A 22,224-nucleotide genomic window follows, 5' to 3' on the forward strand; every position below is an offset into this window, starting at 1 on the left:
TATTAGAAAATACGATAAATACTCTATAGAACAATACAAAAATATACACTTTTATGCACTTAACAACCCCTATCCAACATGATTTTAAGTCTCGTCCGAGATTGAGATGACTTGCCTGCGTTATCTTGGTATCGTTTAGCAATAATACGAATATATACAATATCTCAACATTCGCATCATCTCGCGAGATAAACAATATGTCTCAAACGATATTTTGAGAATCTCGACTGAGTCAGTAAAACTCAATTGAATCAATCAGGATTTTGATCAAAATAATTAATATTGTTTAAAATTTAAATATTTATTATATAAACAAAACATGATTTAATGATTAGACATCTTCTTATCTACTTTATTTTATTAAAAATTTATAATTATTTTAATATAAATACTAGAGTTCTCACGTGCTTATGACACGCTCACGGGCATCCTCTTTGGGGTTAAGAGAGTAAATGTGGAAAAAAAAAATTAGAGAGGTGTTATTAAAAAAAATTGAAGCTAAAGAGGTGAAAAATGAAAAACAATAAAGTAGATTAAAAGGGTAAAAATTGTAAATATAGCAAATTAGAGGAGGTGAAGAGTAAAGAAAATAAAATGAGCCTTACAATATTATAGGTTGGATGGGATGTTTGTCCCACCAATACTATGTTGATGGGATGTTTATCCCTTTATACAATTGTAACAAAGTAGGCCCTATAGTTATGTTTTATCATATAGACTAGAGTTCACCCATGCCTACGACATGGGTATCCTCTCTCGGGTTAAGGGGGTAAAAATGAAAAAATAAAGTTGGTTGGTGTAGGGGTGGCAATCTTAACGCAACCCACGAACACGACTCCAAAATAATGCAAAATTAGTGAAGTGTAGAGAAAATAAAGTGGGTCCCACAAAAATATAATTTGATGGTAAAGTTAAGGGGATAAAAATGAAAATAATAAAATTGAAAGGGTATTATTAAAGAATTTTGAGGTTAAAGAGGTAAAAATAAAAAAATAAAATTAAAAGAGATGAGAGAAAATATAATAAAATTAGAGGAGTAAAAATATAGATAATGGATAAAGATAAAAAGAAAAAAATAATAATAATGTAGGTCCAACACAAAGGTTTGTGTTAAACAACTGCAACAACTCATTTGTGTTTTATTAAATAGATATGTAAATCAATCGTTATAGACCGAGTTAAATGGTTTGTCTCCCTATACAAGATGAGATGTCAAATTGAATTTTGAAATTATGGTCCCCTCATCAAATTTTTAGTTAAAAAAAATAGAAACTAAAGAAAGAGAAGATATATGTTGACGTAATTGGAAACGTGTAATTTTTTGAGTAATGGTTTTCTGACTCCCCCATGTGGCATAATCAAAACACTCTTCTAATGTAGCATGTGCCAAAACTATAGTTCTTTTTTTTTCGAGATACACAACTACACATATTTATGGGGATGTGCAAAAGTGTATCGCAAGGCATAAAATCTGTAGTTCTAGCAAATGCTATGTCAGGAGAGTATTTTGAGTATGCCATCTGAGGAAGAGTCAGATTATCACAACGCTTTATCTTTTTTAGCCCACAGGTATCACGTCCCTTTGACATGAGGCGTAAAAGACAAAATATGAAAGAGAGAAATTTTCTCTCTTGCCCATAATAATAAATAAATAAACAAAAATATATTACATCAGCTTGTGGTACTAAAAACATGATCAAATACCACAAGATTGTAGAGAAAACAAATTATATATATATATATATCATTAAATTTTAATTTTAAATTTGGGCATTCGCTACCCATCCATTTTCAACACCTTATAATTTCAACTCGGGTAGCTCTATCTTCCAAACACGCCCTTAATGGTATCAAAGGTAGACCAGGCTTATCCCAAAAAAAATAAAAAATAAAAAATAAAAAATAAAATAAAATGCAAAAGTATCTTTGCGTAATACCAGCCATACACGTGGCACCATTTTATTAGGTATACGCCAATGAGTGGATCCGCCACTCTTACTTATTTTTGTCGTCTTCATCCAGATCGTTAAATTGATGTGCCCCACACATCCCAACCATACCTTAGACCATTGTGGAGTAGATGAAGTCAAATCTTCCTTAGTTGGATCTCGGACACCAATAGATCTCATATCCTAGAGATTCACGTATCTATTTCTCGAGAATAACAAATCTCGGTATTACAGCCTTAGAATTTAATATGCAACGGTGTAAACATAATGATCATAAACACCTGTTGTCATCCTAAGGTCGACGCTAACAAGATTTTTTCATAAAAGATCGACCGACAAATCTCGTGTCGGCCTCAACTAAATCACTTAAACTTCCATTATTACCCGCCACTCTCCAACTTCCATTTCAACGACTTTTATCTATAAAACTTTATTACAGATCATCTCTCTCTCTAGTTGTGATCGATCCATTAGAAAGAGAAAGAGAAATCTGAGAGAGAGAGAGAGAGATGGAAGGTTTGATAAAGGGCTTACTCGATGTCGCATTAGGCGGCCATGGCGACAACAACAATAACAACAACGATGACTCTGAATCTCGAGATGAACGATCTAGATCTAGTTGGGCGCAGGTTAGTAAAGAAGTAACCAACTCTTTTATGATCTTTTTCTGTGATTTTGGTTTTCTAAATGTGGCTAAATTAAGCAGGTAGTGTCAGGGGAGCAGGATAAGGATGAAGAGAATAGTGCCTCTGCGCACGATTATAACCGCTGGAATCGAAAGGTTGGTATTTGGTGATTTTTGGGTTAAAAAAAAAAAGGTTTTTAAACCTTAATTTGGTGTGAAAAATGTGAATGTTTGTGTAGGAAGAAGGACGTAATGAAGATTGGGAGACAGGCGAGAGGCATTCGAGGCGACCCCAAAAGGTTTTTCCCCTTTTTTTTTTTTTCTTTTAATTTTTATTTGATTTTGAGATGATTTGGTGTTTTTAGAGCAGAATGACTTAATGCGAGTGAGATTTTCATTCACAATGACTCGTCTGAAATATTAGCCAAGTCAATTGGGTTTTTAAATTTTTTGATGAAATAATTAATTTAGTATGATAATTTAAATACTTGTTAGATTATATACAAACATGATCTTGTTAGTGAGAATCTTCTAATCCACCTGATTTTATCACAAAAAATTATAATTATTTGAATATAAATATATATTAGTAAATAGTTTTAAAATAAGCCAAGTTAAATGGTTTATCTCGTCCAAGATGAGATGGTTGGGATTAGTCAACTCAGTATTGGTGGGGGACGAGATGTGATGGAATATTGGGTTTTTAAAACCATGATTAAATGCATTAATCATTATGTTAAGAAGGGCATTTCACCTATTTGAGCTTTAGGCTTGCATTACTGGTCCCAACCACGGTGGAAGGAGTGGATTGAGTCAAGGCTGATAGATGGTGTAAAATTATGTCAAAAACATCCTTGGTCCGTGCGAGCTATGCTTGCATTATCGTTCACGAGATCAGATGAAGGAGGGGGTTGTTTTAGGCCTGACTACCAGCATAAAATTGTGTCAATCTCCAATTATGATTCCCAAAGTCGAATGTAAAATAAGCTCCATGTTTCCGAAGGTCTTAATGAAGACTCTTTATTGGGATAAGGCACAAATGATGATGAATGATATTGATGTTAATCACAAGGCAATTTCCCTATACAAATTCTTCATAGTAGCTCAACTTGAATTGCATTGGGGAAATAAGAGAGTGGACATCCTAATACTAATTCTTTCAGTTATGGTTGAATCCATAGATCAATTGATTGATAACCCACATTGTAACTATTAGGTTGTTGGGTCCAAATGTAGATTATTTGTTATAAGTAAACTGAGGAATTGTAACTAAAAGGTATTGTTAATGGGATGGCCAAATTTAATCCAACTTTCCAAAATGCACCTGAGCTTCCTACTCTGAACTTTCATTAGCTTCTAATGCTACTTAACGAATATAACATAATTTATATCTTTATTTCTTCCATCTAAAACACTATAAGCGTCATTGGAAATAACCTCAACAACGCCAACCACATACCCAAAAAAAATAAATGAATGATAAAAAAAATCTAAACATTGTTCATCATGGGAAGTTTTCAACACTAGGTGAGTTCACCTACTCTTAAAAACAATTAACCGAAACTCATAGGTGCTTTAATCTTTTGTAACAAAAAAAAAAACACCCTATTTTTCTGGAAATAGTCTATAACTAAATCTGAATACCAAGCAGGCTCCATTTTTTCACATATGAGCTACTAGTTCAGGGGCTTCATATCATCTGTTTAACTTCCCCCATCCTTTTGTACATTTAAACATTATCTGCAAGCCTCTTTTTTGGTTTTTGTTTTTGTTTTTTGCTTTTGCTTTTGCTTTTGCTTATTTTTTACCCTGACAGCCAGTTTTAGTTGCTAATGATGTGTGAGTTGACAAATATCTCACATTTAGGTTGTGTATGGGGAGCATGGACATGATGATGAAAGTGGTCAACATGATTACAATCCGAACCGATGGAACAAAAAGGTTGTTTTGACTAATTTCTTGGTTTATCATAGTTTTAGTTATGAAAATACTGAGTATTTTGATTGTGCATTTGTATAGAAAGAGGAAAATGAGAACAATGAGGGTTGGGAGACTTCCAGCAAAAGGCGTCCAAAGCGGCCTACGAAGGTTCTTTTTCTTTCATTCACAAATTTTGATTAGAGATTTATATGATGGTGTATGTTTATATGTTCTATTGTGTGGATACAAGAGCTCAAGCTCTTTTTTAGTTTGAGACACAAATTTTGTTTGTGTGTAGCTTCACATATCCTTTTAGGCTCTATCTATTCCATTGCAAACGTGAAAATGTTAACAAAATGTTTATATATAAAAAAAAGGAGCAATAGACATGATATTGTGAGTCAACTACGGGCACAATTGTACTAGTATTGGTTGACAACCATCAACTAAGGGGGTTGGTTAACATTCTGGGCAGGCTCTGGCCTTTTAGTTCCCTTGAGTTGTCTTACGAGAAAGAAAAGAAAAAAAATTGATCTGAGAGAGAGAATAAGTATAAGATGAGATTGATCTGAGAAACATAATAAATAAAAGATGAGATTCCATAAAAGGATTCTGTAAATGTGATCTTATGAAGGGACTGTTTAATAAGAGAATTCTAGTGCCATGGATGTGTCACAAGTGAATCTAGTGGCTTGTGCGAAGGTGCAGGATTGAGATTTTTTGCAGTCTTAAAGGATCTAAGATAAAAATTTGGTTTTAAGTTCGAGGAAAACTCAACAAATTAGGGATCCATACAATCATTTTTCTCAAAACTGCAAGAATGTAGAAAACATTTTTGAGAAAAGTGTTGTGAATTGAGAACGAAATTTTCTCCTTCGATGTTTGGATTGAACAAGTTTAAGTGGATTCAAAAATGAAAACAATTTTAGTTGAAGTTTGGATAGAAAGGAGGATGATCCACTTGATTAACTCCTTTGACAGATTCAGTGGTTTCTAGGCCTGAACAATTCATTTTTCCTTGGAATTTTATAATAACAAATGTGTTCCAAAAGTTGTTAATGGCTTTCTAAAATAGGGGGTTCTACTTTTGTGACTTGGGATAAGTTTTCATTTTGTGAGTTTATGAAGTCAAAAGCCACAACAGAAAATTGTAACCCCATACAGTAAACTACTCAAATTTGAAAGTTGGATTAAAATATAGTGTCTGTGAACTTGACTTCAGCTGCTGGTAAGGTGATTTTCACATAATTCAAACTTGAATTATTCAAATTAAATGTTATTATTTTATTGTCCAGTTCATCTCTTTATTCATTGTGAAGTAGCCAGAGAAATGTTGGCAGTTTTCTTTTTTTAATTCCTTCAATGTCAGTTGGACCCTTCTTCTTCTTTTTTTTCCTCTTTTCTTCTTTTTGTTTGTTTTTTTGTATGTGTGTGCATGCTTGTTGGACCTTTCTCAAAGCTGGCCTATTTTTTCTTTTCTTGTCTTTTATAGGATGGATGCTTTGTCTACTGTTACTATTTGCAGTATTTTGGGGACCCTGGAAGGATTGTAATATTTTATAGTTTGAAGGAAATGGAAGACTTATAATATATTGTTAGCCTCTTTATATCATCGGTTTAAGTTATTTGAAGATCTTACTAGCTTGTTCGATGAGGATTTTGTTTTTAAATGGGATAATGTTGTAGAGGGTTATCCGTCTCTTCCTTGCATGTCCTGTTCATTTTTTTATTTTTTTTTCGTTTCTTTATATGACTCAACTAAGTCAGATATTCTCAATCTCCTTAGATAATTTTTGGCCTTCAACTTGCTCTTTATAAAATCCTCTACTAATTAAAAAATATATATATTGTGATACTTCATATGTGATCTTATGAAGAAATTAAACTCTTATTTTTTTTTATTCGTGTCAAATAAATTTTTTCAGTGATTTCTTTGCAGGTATCTATGGATCAATGGCACGGATATAAACGCCCTCCAAGTGAGCAGGAATACTCTAATGAGGTTTATGGTGCTAATATGGAACCCTCAGAAGATGAGCTTGCCGACCTTTCAAAGGCTTGCGGTAAGCTATGGGAACTTGATTCAAACCGTTTGGTACCTAACAAGGATTATCAGATGGAGTGCGGCGAAGGGAAGAAGACCTACCAAAAGGATGATATGGCTCAAGGAAGCCTGTTTGACTGGTTGAGTGAAGACATATTCAGAAGGCCTACTTATTCTCGTTTCTGTTCTCTTCTAGATAATTACAACCCAAATGAAGGGTCTAAAGAAGTAGTCACCTCTGAAGAAAGGCAAGAACAAGACGCATTTATAGAGGAAATCAGTAGAACTGCACCCATCAAATATCTGCACAAGTATCTTGCATCCAAGGGTATCGTATCTGAGAATTATCAAGATTTTAAGAGAATGATGACAGGTCTCTGGTTTGATCTTTATGGCCGAGGTGGTACATCTAGTAGCTCATCTGCTTTTGAGCATGTTTTTGTTGGAGAAATCAAGCAACGTGGGGAACATGAAGTGTCTGGCTTCCATAACTGGCTTCAGGTTTGTATCTTGATGCCATTATCTAATATGTTCCTTCTTTCCTTTTTTTTCCGAAGTAATGCAATTTTAAGATAAAAAAAGCAAACAAAAACTCTACTATTTTCATTTTGATTCTTATTTTACAGTTTTACCTAGAAGAAGCAAAGGGGAGGGTTGACTACCAAGGATATATTTTCCCTCGAAGACGTGGGCAAATTGTAAGTAACTTTATCTTCAATTATGCTGGTCCTTATCATTGCAAAAAACTACTTATTTGTAACCATACCATGATTGACATCTGTTAAGAGCTGTCCATGACTCTAGTTATTCACCACACGACACAGTTTTGCAATTTATTGCGTCAATAGTGTAGCACTAGCTTTATTAGTTTGAAACAAGTCATGTATGTGGACAAAACATAGGTTTGGATACTGGAGAAAGATGTGCTAGATACAGGGAAGGGAAAACAAGAGGATGTTATGTGGAATGCAATATGGAGTGAAACCTAGTATTACACACGTTACATTGCACTCCTTAAATGTAAATAACTTAGTTTGTTAGTCATGTAGGATTTTACTTACTATTAAAGTGAAATCAGCATGGAAAAAGGTAAATGACCTTAACTATCGCTCAATGCAAGAAAAAAATAATTCAACAATTTAATACGCAATTTGTTGGAATTGAGGTTTGGCTCATTTGCACTCTGATATTAGCTGTTGTAACATAGTTTTCAACATAGAGAAATAATGACAGGAAACCACAAGAAATCGCCACCAAAGCCCTATCCCAAATATTTGAGATCGGCTAAACTAATCATGTTCCTCTATTCAATTCTGTCCAGAGCCACATCTTCTATTACCGAAAGTTTCTTCATATCCATTTTCACCTATCTCAATCCACCTTCCTCTCGCCCTGTTTGCACCTTCAAGTTGCATATTCCTTCTACTTCTCAATGGACTTTCTCTTTGTTTTCTGTCTATTGGGGCTACTCTTACATTTTCTCGAATGCTTCCATTTCTAATTTTATCTGTGACAGTTTTCCCACTCATCCATCTCAATTCCTCACCTCTACTAAGCTCAATTTATTAACATTGACCACCCAACATTGAGCTCCATAATGCATGGTTGGTGTTTTTGTCACATTTTAAAATTTTCCTTTTAATTTGATAGGAATGCATTTGTTATGTAGCACTCTAGAAGTGGACGCCCATGTATCCAACTTTGATTTCGAAGATTACATCTTCCTCAATCTTTTCATCCTTACGTATGATTGATCCGAGATAACAAAAATGGTCGCTTTGGGGCTGCCTCTGCAGTCTATAAACGTCATCTGCAAATAACACACACCAAGATAAGAAGAAAGAAGAGATTTGATAGATCAAGGTTGAATCTAAAATCTCAGCAGGTCTCCAGTTTACATTTAATCACTTCTATCGTAAACTAGCTAATTTCCTTTCTATCCACTTACTGAAGTTTTATTGCGAAAATTAAGATACTACATTAATAAATGACAAGGTATTCAATCAATAGGCTCTGTTTGTTTCAAAGAATATTATTTCGATAAACTATATCTTTGAGAAAGAAAATTGTTTCCCCATTTCACCCATTTTTTCTCTAGAAAACTATTTTTTGCCAACCCAAGGCTTTTTAACTCACGATATCCATATAAATGGCAAACAGTGTAGAAAATTTTCAATAAATCAAATTGGTAGGATTATCCATCCTACCACACAAAAACACCCACATTTTATATCTTGTTTGTTAGCATCTTGGATGTGCAACACTCGTGTAAATTTTCTTATTGGGCACATGCAGCCAGACTCCGAAACCCAGTTGCTTACAGTTCAGTTTGAATGGAATGGAGTTCTGAAATCCCTCTCAAGCACTTTGGTTGGAGTGAGCCCAGAGTTTGAAATTGCCTTGTATACTCTCTGTTTCTTCATGGGTGATGAGGACAACCACGTTCAACTGGGTCCTTACCCAGTCAATATCAAATGCTATTGTCTTGGACATGACAAAATCGGATCTGTGTTTCCAATTGCCGAAAGTTGAATTCCAGGTACAAAATTACATCCCGTAAAGGTTCTCAACATTATGTATTCTTATCTTGAGAAAACTATTTCTGAAACCTATAGAAACAAGTGGAAACCCTTCGATGTGTTATGGGCCTGTGGATTGTAATATGTAATTCTGTGTCATGAAACGCGTCATTTTTCAGATTGTTGCCGCTGGTTTGAACTAATAATGACATTTTACTGACATGCACTCTAAATTTCTTTATTCTGTTACAGCTATTGTAAACTCACGGCTTCTATTGCTTGGTAGCTTGATATAACCCCACAACACTACATAAGCATTGACCAGGTCGTCCCGATGCCATTTCCAGTCAAAGAGATCGATGTCTTTTGAAGAACTTTCTTCCACATCCTTAACTCAATAAACCTTTAGATGAATTAGCTTCTATAACTGAAGGATCGATAAGAATTAATCATTATAAAATACTTTCTTCACGACAGAGCATTGACCTCTGCCATTTTTGAATCTTCATATCACCAAATGGTCCTGAAACCATTTGTAGATCTAACAGCTCAACAGGTACTGCCCATTCAGTCTCTCATGCAAGACCGAAGTCAAGAAAGTCATTAGTTGGAAGAAGTTGCCAATTGAGAGTCTTAAGTGTTGATATCAATGATATGGGTTGCTTTCACCTTCTAAACGTTCTCTATAAACAAGATTTTTTTTTTCTAAAAAATAACTTAAATAAGAAAAACGGTGTAATTTTTTGTGTAATACTCTTTTTTTTTTAAAGATTTTCCTCTCCCCTTCCTATAAATCTTGATTACTTAACAAAGTCCAAATGTGGTTTTTACTTGTTAAGAGAATATAAACCCCCTATCCCTAGTCAAAGATGGGTGACACTGGGTTCTTCCAAAGGAATGGCATGGAATATAGAGTATAGCAACTTCTTTGTGAAGTCGTACTCCGGCAATCCACGGGACCGAAATCTTAGCAGCCGCACTGGAAATATTATGGGGCACCGGTCCCACTGAATTGACAGCCGGGTACTATAATACCTGACCTAGCGTCCTCTAGTGCCTGCTCTTCAAAGGTTGATTTCTTTACTTCGCTCACTTGCAGGACAAATTAGAAAGAAAAGACTTCGTGATGGTTACCTACCGATGGCTCTGTGTTGGGTACATGGGGCATGGTGTTAGTACCTCATGTGGTACAAAGCAGGGGTACGATGACGAAGCATTCACATAAGTGTTGGCTACAAGAAGGTTGGATTTGGACAATGGTTTGAACATGTTCACGCATCTAAGAATAAGAGATTGTTTGAAAAGGAGAAAATTGGCGAAATATGGTAACATTCATGAAGAGAATGTTAAGACAGCAACGACAGGATTAGATTGTTCAGCTTGATCTAACTTATTATGAAAATAGTCCAATTTAACGTTCCAAGCCTCATGGGCTCACGCTAGACTAATTTACTTCATATTAGATTTTTATATATGATTGAAAATGTTGGAATCAAATGATGTTCGACAATGATAATTATAACAAAACTCAACGCAATTTCGATAGAAAAGTAAGGTAATAGAATTCATAGAACACCAATGTACAAAAAGTAAATTTTTACAGATAACATATTCAAAAGTGGAATTCTGTATTCTGTACATCTTTCCTGCAATCTTCTCCATATTGAATCATAAGCAAACAAACATGAAACTCTGTCTGTAAATCCTGAACTCGCAATTTCAGATGGATCTGATATAATTGAGGATGAGATAAGAGGACCCATCTCATTTATTAAGTTTAAACCTGTAGAAAAATCAAAAAAGAGATCTCATCAGCATAAAAACTAAGGCACTTTGGCTCTCTGCATAATCGTAAATCTTCTTCTACCAACCGCGGTTGCATTCTCTCTCAATCTGGCCAGTTGAGCCATCCTCCTTTTCGCAGATTTAGAATCATCTACCTCATTGGGCTTCTCATTGGTGTCCACTTGGTCGGGTTCGGAGGACTCGGGAGTCCTATTATGTGACGGGCTTCCCTCGTCTGAAGTTTGGATTGCTTGCTTCAAGCTCTCTACTATCTCACTCATCTTTGGACGTTCTTTTCGATTCTTGCAAAGGCAACTGTCAGCCAATTTGGCAATTTTCTTAGCTCCATCAAGAGAATACTGGTTTTCAAGCCGTGGGTCCATCATCATGCTGAACCTCCGACTCTCGGTTGGGAATTGTTTCACCCACTCTAGAAGCTTTTGTTCTGCTCTTGGGCGGTTTCTCTCCAATGATCGTCTACCCGTAAGGATCTCGTAGAGCACCACACCGAAACTCCATACATCACTCTCGGTCGTGAGGTGACCTGTCTCAATGTATTCTGGAGCAGCATACCCATGAGTCCCTACTACCTGAACACCAAAAAAGAGTTCCCTCAATCGTCAATTGGACAATCCTAAAGAACAAAACCGAAAACTTCTATTTACAATCCGAAAAAATGTGATGGATTGGACCGTAAAGATCATCAGATTAATGATGCTTTGGCTATAGTCAATTTAACAAATGGCTAAAAATTGGTTGCCGGGCCACTTGCAGGTCGAGATGATTTTGTGCATGAATTCAAATCTTATCAAGGGTCGTTGAGTCAACTTGTGGAATCCAAAAGCATGTTATAATGCCCACAGGGATGTCCAAGACAAAATTCTATGAACTTATTTGAAAAAAAAAACTTAAAAAAGATTATTTTTCACCATTAAATTTTAATTTTAAATTTCAGAGTTCGGTGGGAGTTCAATAGCCGTTTATTTTCAAAATCTTGCATCAAGCCCTTTTTTTTTTTTTTCTTGGGGGGGGGGGGGGGGGGGGGGCAGCGCTAAGTTTTTGCTTGAAATCTAGCGGGCTGTAGTGTTGGATTGCCAATTTGGTAATACATTTGAGCTCAACAACCCTTAGTAAGATTTGAAATTCTACTAAGGAAAGTGTTTCTCTTTATACATTATGCCACATGTAAGAGCTACACAGAAATTGACCACTCGTGATATGCCTATATCATCATAACAGATACAAAAGTATACATACCGCCGTGGATACATGAGTTTGTCCATCTGTTGGTCCCTCCCTAGCAAGCCCAAAGTCAGATAGCTTTGGCTTGAAGTCCTCGTCTAATAGCACATTTGAGGATTTAAAATCTCGATATATCACCTGACAATTTAGTTTAAACTATGTAAGCAACAATGGATGAACAACGGATAACACTAGAATCTCATACACTAAACCTTATATGGAAAAATTCATTGCAGCAATTCTTTCCAGGTTGTTCTCACTTCAACCACTATCAAGAATCGGTGCTTTGAGATGTTAGTAGCTCAAAGGGACTAATAATATAAAAGTATTTCTAGGATCCTTTTTATAAATAAATATTATGGTTTTATATAAACTTTTATAGAGCGTTCATGCCACAAACTTGGTGTAAGAAAAATCACGTTCACTTAAGTACAGGCTGAGGTAGGCCAGATCCATCTTGCAGGACTCAATACACCAAAATTCACAGCGATAACACAATCTTAACCATCTGACAACTTATAATGGTGATTGTAAGGTCAAAAATAAAGTAAAATAAACTTTGGTTGAATGGTTAGGACATCTGACAGTAGGAAATCATCTCCTATGAGTGGCCACTGATTGATGAATCAGCACTTCCTCACTACTCCCGAATAAGCCTTGTGGCAGTCCAGCGATGTAACAAGGGCACGGGACACAGACAGTACACATTTATTATAATAAATATTTTAGCTATATTTGACATTTTTTATTAAATAAATATAAGGAATGAAATATAATTAAGGTAAAAGAAAACATTTTGATATACCATAACTAAATAAAAGTAGACATCTAATATAAAACCATGGTTGTTAATAAATTAGTGTATGAAGGATGACAACACCAACCATCTCTGATAAGTTAATTTGTAAAAAACATAAAAATAAAGGTAACACTAGGGTCCAGTTGACCCTCAACTCAACCAATTGCACCTAGGACTTTCCGAGGGGGCGGTGCATGTGACCGTGGGATTAGTCTCTCCCGAAGGGTGAGGATACCCACGATAAGCATAAATATGTGTGTGTGTGTGTGTGTGTCAGGATTTGTATTGGGAGTGTCTGTATGTCAATAAGTGTCCGCAATGCAACAAGAACCCTAAAAGCTGTGTCCTTCACACAAAGCAGTCCAAAGGTGTTGAAAATATTTTCTTTAGTTGTCAGCGATGTAATGTTTTATCCAAAGAAATTTGATATTGAAAAAGGAATGCATGCAAATAAAATTAGGCAAGAAAAGTGGATTTGGATTAAGGATCCAGAGGTGCAACATCCTATGAACATTCATTAGAAGCAACATGAAATCCAATTATTTAAACTGAAAAATATTATAATACCTGGACTTCCAATTCTTCATGTAGATATGCCAAACCCTGACCTGCACCAAGGACTATATGTAATCTTGTTTGCCAGGGAAGAGCAGGAAAAGAGTTGTTGAAAAGATGATCTTCTAAGCTCTTATTGGGCATAAATTCATAAACCAGTAACCGTTGGATCCCTCTTTCACCATCTACAGCACAGAATCCAATAAGTTTTACAAGATTTGGGTGCTCAACCACCCCAAGAAATTGAACCTCTGCCACCCATTGTTTATGACCCTAAGATGGGAAAAAAGAAAGACGAATCATTCAGATGTACCACCACATTTAATAACTAATAATTTGAAAGGAACACAAATAATTGAAAAATGATGAACCCATAACATCCAACAATTTCTATAAATTTGGAATTTCCTGATATTAAATTTACCGCATATAACATCAAAGATAACATCAACATGTGATGCAGCATGGCATAAATCATGCAATCAGGAACCAAATAACTTAATTTGAAATGAGAACCCATCATTCAGCCACTACATCCGTTCAATTTAACAAGAAGAATGGTCACAACTAGCTCGTATTTTGAAACTTTAAGCCTATTTAACTGCAATGGACGATAGTGATTTGACGCAAGTAGCATTGTACTTATCAAGAATTAAAAAGAACCAAAACTAATTGCTATAATTTTCTTCAAGCTTAAAAGATCAGTTTTAATAGGTTTATGTACATGAAATTTGCTGACATAAATTTTTATTTATTGATAACATAAAATTATAAGATTGGGGCAGGAATATAAAAGAGAGAACCCCCCAAAAAAAGGTGAAAGAAAAAAAAAACTTCTTAGTTAACTCTTCCACCTCTTATTAGGTCCCAATGAAACAGTATCTCCACAAAACCCCTCATAAATATCCCCGATCTAGTGGAAGGAACTCCGTTTGAATTAGTCTAGTTTATAATCAGCTTCAATGATGATCAAGGCATTAAATTTCTATTCCGGGTGTTTATTTCAGTCAGCCTAAAGATAGAAATATTACGTGGAAATAATGAAAATATTGATAAAATTTCATTGAAAATGTATGAAATGATAAAACAGACAATAAAACACACTCATAAGTCATAAAATATAACAAACAACCATATAGTTGAAAATAAAAATCAACGACATTTCATTACACATTGCACAAGTAGTTGAGAGCCCAACAACGAAAAAAAAAAACTATATTTTATATGAAAATGAGAATAATAATGTCAAATTAACTAAAATACCTTAATAAGTAAAATACTTCTTAAATGAATAAATTATTGAGTACTACAAGTAAGCATGATTATATTTTTGGTTTTTAAAATATGTATGAATAAATTTCAAATGTATCCAACTAATTAGAAATTGAAAGAGGGTATGTTTGGGCTTGCATGAACATGTTAATATGCTCAAATACCTTAACAAGTAAAATACTTCTTAAATGAATAAATTATTGAGTACTACAAGTAAGCATTAAATTTCATATGCATCCAACTAATTAGAAATTGAAAAAGGGTATGTTTGGGCTTGCATGAACATGTTAATCTGCTCAAAATACATCAAAATCAGATGATATAGATGTCTACTTAATTATAATTTTCATTTATGCTAATGAATGAATATTAGGTGCAACGCTTTTGATCAGTGAATATCATCATTAAAATCGTGCCTACATAATTAACCAATAAAAGAACATTACTATTATGTGTAAGTTATAAGTCCGTTCCACAATAAACTTAGATTTTTTGTTACCTTTATAGATATAGAAAAAAAAAATTAGACAATTTTTCCAACAAATAATATTTAGGTCAAACTTACTATTTACAGAAATATTACCACCATAATTTTCTAACTTTTACCTAAATTTTGATAATTTCAGCCAAACATTATTGGTCACCAAAATATTTCACCCAAATGAATAATGACTTCCACAAAATATATGCGAAGGGAAACTGTCAATTAAATTTCGCGTCAAGCCTTGTCGAAATAGAAATATTTTGGTATTTCATAGAAATATGTCAATACTATGTGATAAGAGGTCTAAACATCCAGATATGAAAAAATTCCAATGACGTCCCCAAAAAGGAATTGAAAATTACCTTGTGTGTATTTGGAACTGGTCTTTCAAGAAAGCTTCTAAATTTCCAACTTGACTGCCTGAGACGATGACGTCAAATCACAAAGTAAGGCATTTCTTGGGTTCAATGCTTGGCTACAACTCATGGTCCTCCAGATCATGAGTTAGCATTGAGAGAGGCAATCACACAACTAGCAAATTGACACAATTTACAAACCATAATCCACTACTTGAAAGCACAGATCAAACATGATTTTGTGTTAGCACTGCCACCCTTGGCTTCCAATCGAGAATTAAAAGTGCTCGTGGAGAGGGCCAAGGTATGGATTAAAGAAACCTTTTGGCAGAGATGAGAAAAAGAAGTTGATTTTGAGTGAGCTTGACTCATTAGATGAAAAAGGAAGAGGTGACTACTCTATCTGTTGAGGAGAAATTGAGAAGGTCCAATCCCAAGGTGGAATATAAGAAGGTGTCGGTCATGAAGGAAATAAGCTGGATACAAAGATCCAGAGTGAGGCAATTAAAAAAGGTAGATAACAACACAAAGTTCTTTCATGAAATGGCTACTTTCCAAAGGAAGAAAAAGTGCATTTCAAAAATCAAGATAGATTGGAAGCTCTTGGAGGAGAAAGGGATTAGATAAAGGTTCGTAGAGCTCTGTGAGAGAATCTATCATGAAGAATATTTGGAAGTCCAACACTAGAAAAGTTACAATTTGACCACATTTCGATGGAGCAACAAACTTGGTTTAAGAGACCTTTAGAGGAAGATCAAGTATACCAAGCCATTGTTGGAATGAGCAGGTATACAACACTAAGTCCAGACGGGTTCTCTATAGCATTCTACAAAAAGTGTTTTGAGATAATCAAGGGTGACTTGAAGCTAGTGGTTTTGGATTTCATAATAATTTCCTTGATTATTGCTCCAACAACACCTTTGCGGCTTTGATCCATAAGCAACTGAGAATATAGACATTAGGGATCTAAAGTTAATTAGCCTAGTGAGCTTAGTGTACAAAATTTTATCTAAATTGTTGACATCCAGAATAAAGAAGGTCGTCACATTTGTGATAGGGCCTCATCAGGGCGTTTTGATCAAAGGACAAATGCTAAATGGTATGTTGATAACCAATTGTGAGACTCGAAGCTAGCTTGCAAAATTGATCTGGAAAAGGCTTACAAGCATACAAACTGAAACTATCTGAGGTTATATTGGGTCATATGGATGTTGGCTAGAAGTGGATAGGATGGATTATGAAGTGTGTTCATCAATATCTTTTTCCATCCTAATTAACAATAGCCCTACCGGGTTTTTTAAAAGTTCAAGGGGATTAAGGCAAGGATATCCATTATCCTCATTGTTGTCCAATATTGTGGTTTAGACATTCAGGAGAATGATGGAGAAAGTTGAATCCAATAATAACCTGCGGGACTTCAAACCTTTTCCAAATAGGCCAATGGTCTCACCCTACATTTTTTTAATGACACATGGGGTCTTTTTAGGAGCATCTTTTGAAACAACTTATATTTTTACAAGTGTGTTACTTTGGTTTTAGATTGTTTTTTCCCTAGCCATTAACATGCATAAAAGAAAACTCTTCAGTATTGGTGATATTCTCAACATAGGAATACATGTTAGAGCCTGGGTTTCTAGGTCAACTCTTTTCCAGCCTCATATTTGGGATTTCCAATAGGAGAGCCATGTAAGGTCATTTGAGATTCGGCAATTGAGAGAGTAAGAAGGAATCTAGGATATAGGAAGCTAAGGTATTCGTCCAAAGCGGAGAAGCTGACCTTGATTAAGAACATGCACTCTAGCACTCCAGTCTACTTCCTTTCTCTATACACAATGCCCAGGAATGTAGACAAATTGATTAGGGACATTCTTTGGAATGGAACCAATGAAAACTAGAAATTAGACAAATTGATTAGGGACTATAGCAATCCAACCTTCAAGGATAGATATTTCTACCAGCCACTATGTTGCATATGTCCTTCAAAATTCTGACTCCGCCTTATCATCCACGCACGTTTGGGTAGAAAAAATTCTTCTAGGATAGATTCTTTATTTCATCCATTGTATTGGATAAAAATCCAACAATGGACAACATCATTCTTCGAGGGGGTCATTATGGTTAATCGTTGTCCTATGTGCCTTGTTAATGGATAATCTATCAGTCACCTACTCATCCATTGAATATTTTCTTCAGAAATTTTGGGTCACTTTATGTATTTCTTCAACTATCATGGATGCTTTCTGGATTGGATTATCTCATTGTTCCAACTTCCAAATATGATCTTCTAGGAGTTTTTTTTTTTTTTTTCGTGTAGAAAAAGAATTATATGAGGGCCAACTCCTTTTGCAGTTTGTTAGGGTATTTGGAATGAGAAATTGTCATGTTTTTAAAGGGAAGGAGCACTATATGCAAGAGGTCATCATTAGAATTTTGGGGTTGCTCTTTTAATATTTAAGGAGTGTAAGGGAGGTTATATTGAAGAGTTTTTTTTTGTTCAGATGGGAGAATCTTTATAAGAGTCCACATAAGGCTCTGTTACTTGTAAGATGTATGATTGGGGGCACCCAACCTCCATTTTCTTCCTTTTCTTACACATACATATATAATATAACTTTTTATCCATCAATTTAAAAAAAACAAGGTAGGGCAGAAAACAACTCATCAAATTCCACCCTAAAAGCATCGATATAATCTATCATGGCAGACTCAATTATATTCAGGACCCATCATGCCCATTAGAAGCAAAAGTCAAGTTACTGAATGTATGCTTAAAACTAGGCCCGGTTCAATCGATTCCTTGAAAGAGTAAAATAACAGAACAAATGCCCACAGTTCAGAGTACGGGTCCCCGTATTGTGTCATCAATTAACCCATCTACTAAATCTGTCATTTGAATAACCAATTTCAAGAACATGAAAATTTTCTCAAATAAGAATTAAAAAAATTCCAAGCTTCACCACATCCCAAAACAGCCATAATTAACATCCATAATTCACAAAATGTATTGCTCACAAGAAGTAAACAAAAAGTTTAGTGGTTGCATATATGCTCAAGATTAGATTTACATCTACCAATGCTCCTAAAGTTAAAAAGAATTTGTACAGAAATAGCAAAGTCTCCATGTCTGACTAATATCTACGAATGATATAATCCAGCCATTATATCTCCATATCGATGTCTCTTTGGTATTAGTCATTAAAGATCATGGACGACTTCAAATGTGACTTGCATCTTACATTTCTTTGCAAGTTTAAATTCTGTTATCGTTAACTAATGTTGAGTAGTCCCACATCGGACACTCATTGCCTTGTCTCTCTCTTTATTAGCTCTTGGGCCTCTCCATTCATTGCCAATTACTTTTAAGTTGGACCCCCAGATTTATCATGGTATCAAAGAAGGCCTTTCTCTCCTCCACGTCACCCAGTTCATATCTCACGTGCTTTGGCCCAGTCTGGCCCACACGTGCGGGGGCGTGTTGAGTTTAGTCCCACATCGGACACTCATTGCCTTGTCTCTCTCCTTATAAGCACGTGGGCCTCTCCACTCATTGCCAATTGGTTTTGACTTGGACCCCAGATTTATCAACTAACGAACCCAATGACTAAAGCATTATAGAACATAAAATACTAATAAGAATAGTACAAAAGAGGCATAAAATTGCTAAAGCATCATAGGACATAAAATACTAACAAGAATAGTACAAAAGAGGTATAAAATTGATCGTGATCACCCGAATATAAACTTAGTAAGAACCACAAAGCATTTTCAACCACACTACACAATACAAAAGCCAATCTTGAATTAAAATTACTACCTACAATGACAAAAACAGGACAATTAAAGACCTTTACCTGAAACCCACTGTTGTTAAGTTTTTTCACAGCAACCACGATTCGATCCCCATGACCATCGAGAGGTTTGATTAAACCCTTATAAACACTTCCAAATCCACCTTCACCAATCTTAAGCAACCTACTGAAATCATTAGTGGCATTCCTTAGTTCTGAGTACGAAAATGTTCGCAAATTTTGTGCCTTTTCCTCGTACAATTCTGGCAGACTCCGCTGCGAGACGGTTGAACCCGAAGATTTGGTTACACGATTTGCTCCCGAGTTATTCAAATCACTTCCATCCTTCCATTCTGGTGCTGATTTTCGTTCCCTGAGTCTGGATTTATGCTTGAAGTGGTAGAAACACTTCATCATTCAAAATTTCGATTGAAATTCAGCTAATTCAAGTTGCTTATGAACCCATGGTGGTCCTCAATCAACTCAAGATTGGTATTTTGGGTATTTTTCGATTTGAATCAAACATGAAAATAAAAGAAAACCCAGATGGGAAAAAACAAATAAAAAGCGAAATTAGAGAAACCCAGATAAGAAAACAAGGAGAAAACAAAAGGGTCTAATTTATTAATGGGTGACAACGTAAGAACAAAAGCTCAGATGAGAAAGTTTGTTAGAGAAAAATGAAGCAAACCCAGATGAAAATATGTGGAGAAAAACAAAACCCAGATAGGAAATGAAGAGAAACAGAAGAGATTGCAATTAAATGAAGAGAGATCAAGTAGAACCCAGGAAGAGAAACACACAAAAAACAGAGGAAAATGTGTCAGAGAGAGAGGTGTCGTAGCTAAGAGGGAGAAAAACATATAAGAAGAACAAGACAGGTAGAGATTTGGTCGTCGAATTTTACATCATTTTGGGTTTTTTTTCTTTCTTCCTTGTTTGGTTTATACGCGGTTAGGAAGACCACCAAATACACATATTTTACTGTTGTTTGTGTTTGTTGGGTTATCTTATCTAAACCTTCAAAAACTTGTCAACGTTTTTATTTGGTTTGGACTGTCGCTTTGATTGTAATTGGGGTAAGCAGAAGCAGTCTTCCGCGAAACAGACAGACTGAAGGGTTGACAAAATTAACTCACGTAATCGAGACTTTCATCTCTCTCTATAAAAGCCACTTTCCGTGACTTTATCTCTTTTTTGTGAAGCTTTTACATAGAGCTGCTCTTGGCACCCAATTTTTACCTATTACATCCCACTTACAAATAAAGAAAATAATTTAATAATATTTTTTTTTCGTAGATTTGTATTGTTTAGATTTAGGATTTTATATATGAATAATGATTATCAGACGTCCGCTTCTAACATACGCCTCTGACATGGCATGGGTTATAATCATAGATCTTTTTCATCAAGATACATAAGTACATATATTTATGAGGATTTGCAGTTGTGTATCCAGGGGCAGGGGCGGATTTAGAGTCGGGGTTGTGGGGGCACTTGCCCCCACTAGAGTTTTCAAATTCTATGGATTAATGTGCTATTGTTATAAATTTTAGTGGCGGGATAAAGAAATCTATCACTATTGCCCCAAAAAAAAAAAAAAATCATTTTAATTGCCCTCACAACTATTTTTTTGACTCTTAATTGTCCCCACAAATTTTTTTCTACTCTTGATTGCCCCCACAAAAGTAAAATCCTGGCTCCACCCTTGTCCAAGAGAAAAAAGATATATGATTCTAGCTCATGCCATATCAAGGAGCGTATTAGGGCATATGTCAGAGGGGTCGTCAAAAAATCACAATTCTTTATATATATATAAGGGAATGCTAATGTCCAATATTTCATGGGGACATTATCATTGTCCAACACTTTTTTTTTTCAATAATACATCTTCTCGTTTTATCTTTTAGTAAAAAGGATAGGGTTATATTAGTCTTTTACACAATAAATATTTATTTACATAATAAATATTATAAGCATTTAAGTATTTTGAATTAAAAATTTTTGTTTTAGTAAATGTTTTGGCAATCAATGCCAATATAATAAATGCATTTATTAATGTCATAATAAATGTACTTATTGTATAAAAAATTAACATACTCTTATTTTTTTCATTAAAAGACAAAACAATGAAGAGTATAATTGAAAAAAAAATGTTGAACAATACTAACGTCCCCATTAGATCTTAGACGTAAGCATTCCCCATATATATATATGAATCATGATAATCTGACTACCCCATATGACACACTCAATCAACTCTCTTCATGTGACAAGTTTGAAAATTGTAGATTTGTATGTCTTGGGATACAAAACTGCACTTTCCCATAAAAATGTGTATCCCGAGGTAATGGTGTATCTTGAGACATATAAATCTACAATTTCCAAACTTATCAAGTCAAGAGAGAAGATTGAGTGTGCCATGTGGGGTGGTTAGATTATCACGACTATATATATATATATATATATATGAGTCTAATCATAATTGTAACAACTACTAAAATTGTTTGAAAGTGTTATAAGCCTTTGTAATGTTGAGATAGTGATTAAAGCCAAACCTTTGTAATACTTGAATAGTGTTTTCTAATCTTTAATTGGGGTGATAAATAATTTAAGAAATTGGGGTGTAATAAGTAAATGTTGGAGTGGCAATGACAGCCCCTTTTTTTTTTCTTACTAAAAAATCGAATAGATTCCTTACTCCTGGGAGTTCGATAGCTTACCAACACCGTATCTCTTTGAGAACCATGTGGCATTCGTCACTTGTGATGGGAGAGTAGACCGTTGAATGAATTTAATGGATTCAAAGAGGGAGACGTGAAAGAGTCAATATGTGTTTAATATTAGAGAGACAACAGAGAAAGGGACAGAGAAAACAGGTAGAAT

At 34.9% G+C, this 22,224-nt stretch overlaps 2 protein-coding genes across 3 annotated transcripts; one reads left to right on the forward strand and one right to left on the reverse strand.

Moving 5' to 3' along the window:
* The first annotated feature begins 2,314 nt into the window (after positions 1-2,314).
* On the forward strand, positions 2,315-9,277 carry LOC147389284 (uncharacterized). The gene is made up of 8 exons (XM_086419417.1): positions 2,315-2,578; positions 2,656-2,730; positions 2,814-2,873; positions 4,441-4,515; positions 4,594-4,662; positions 6,434-7,039; positions 7,165-7,236; positions 8,834-9,277. The coding sequence occupies exons 1-8, from the start codon at positions 2,459-2,461 to the stop codon at positions 9,068-9,070; spliced, it is 1,314 nt and encodes a 437-aa protein (XP_086275543.1). The 5' UTR covers positions 2,315-2,458; the 3' UTR covers positions 9,071-9,277.
* A 1,296-nt stretch (positions 9,278-10,573) lies between these two features.
* LOC147389285 (putative serine/threonine-protein kinase PBL19) lies at positions 10,574-20,451 on the reverse strand. Of its 2 annotated transcripts, XM_086419420.1 has the most exons (5): positions 19,402-20,451; positions 13,451-13,711; positions 12,100-12,222; positions 10,929-11,432; positions 10,574-10,840 (listed from the first exon to the last, which is right to left on the reverse strand). In XM_086419420.1, the coding sequence occupies exons 1-5, from the start codon at positions 19,753-19,755 to the stop codon at positions 10,835-10,837; spliced, it is 1,248 nt and encodes a 415-aa protein (XP_086275546.1). In that variant the 5' UTR covers positions 19,756-20,451; the 3' UTR covers positions 10,574-10,834. The 2 variants fall into 2 exon arrangements, with proteins under 2 accessions (XP_086275546.1, XP_086275545.1); XM_086419419.1 differs by having other exon boundaries at positions 10,574-11,432; positions 19,402-20,450.
* Positions 20,452-22,224: the final 1,773 nt, after the last annotated feature.

This window comes from Akebia trifoliata, chromosome 12 (genome assembly GCF_017979445.1).
Source record: "Akebia trifoliata isolate Shusen 1 chromosome 12, ASM1797944v1, whole genome shotgun sequence".
Taxonomy (NCBI): domain Eukaryota; kingdom Viridiplantae; phylum Streptophyta; class Magnoliopsida; order Ranunculales; family Lardizabalaceae; genus Akebia; species Akebia trifoliata.

Excerpts from the sequence above, each read along its gene's own strand:
- LOC147389284 (XM_086419417.1), top strand. The coding sequence starts at position 2,459 with ATGGAAGGTTTGATAAAGGGCTTACTCGATGTCGCATTAGGCGGCCAT. Across the intron at positions 2,579-2,655 it reads CTAGATCTAGTTGGGCGCAG|GTAGTGTCAGGGGAGCAGGA; the intron begins GTTAGTAAAGAA and ends TAAATTAAGCAG. Across the intron at positions 2,874-4,440 it reads ATTCGAGGCGACCCCAAAAG|GTTGTGTATGGGGAGCATGG; the intron begins GTTTTTCCCCTT and ends TCTCACATTTAG.
- LOC147389285 (XM_086419419.1), bottom strand. The coding sequence starts at position 19,755 with ATGATGAAGTGTTTCTACCACTTCAAGCATAAATCCAGACTCAGGGAA. Across the intron at positions 13,712-19,401 it reads TTAACAACAGTGGGTTTCAG|GGTCATAAACAATGGGTGGC; the intron begins GTAAAGGTCTTT and ends TTCCCATCTTAG. Across the intron at positions 11,433-12,099 it reads AAACTCATGTATCCACGGCG|GTAGTAGGGACTCATGGGTA; the intron begins GTATGTATACTT and ends TTTGGTGTTCAG.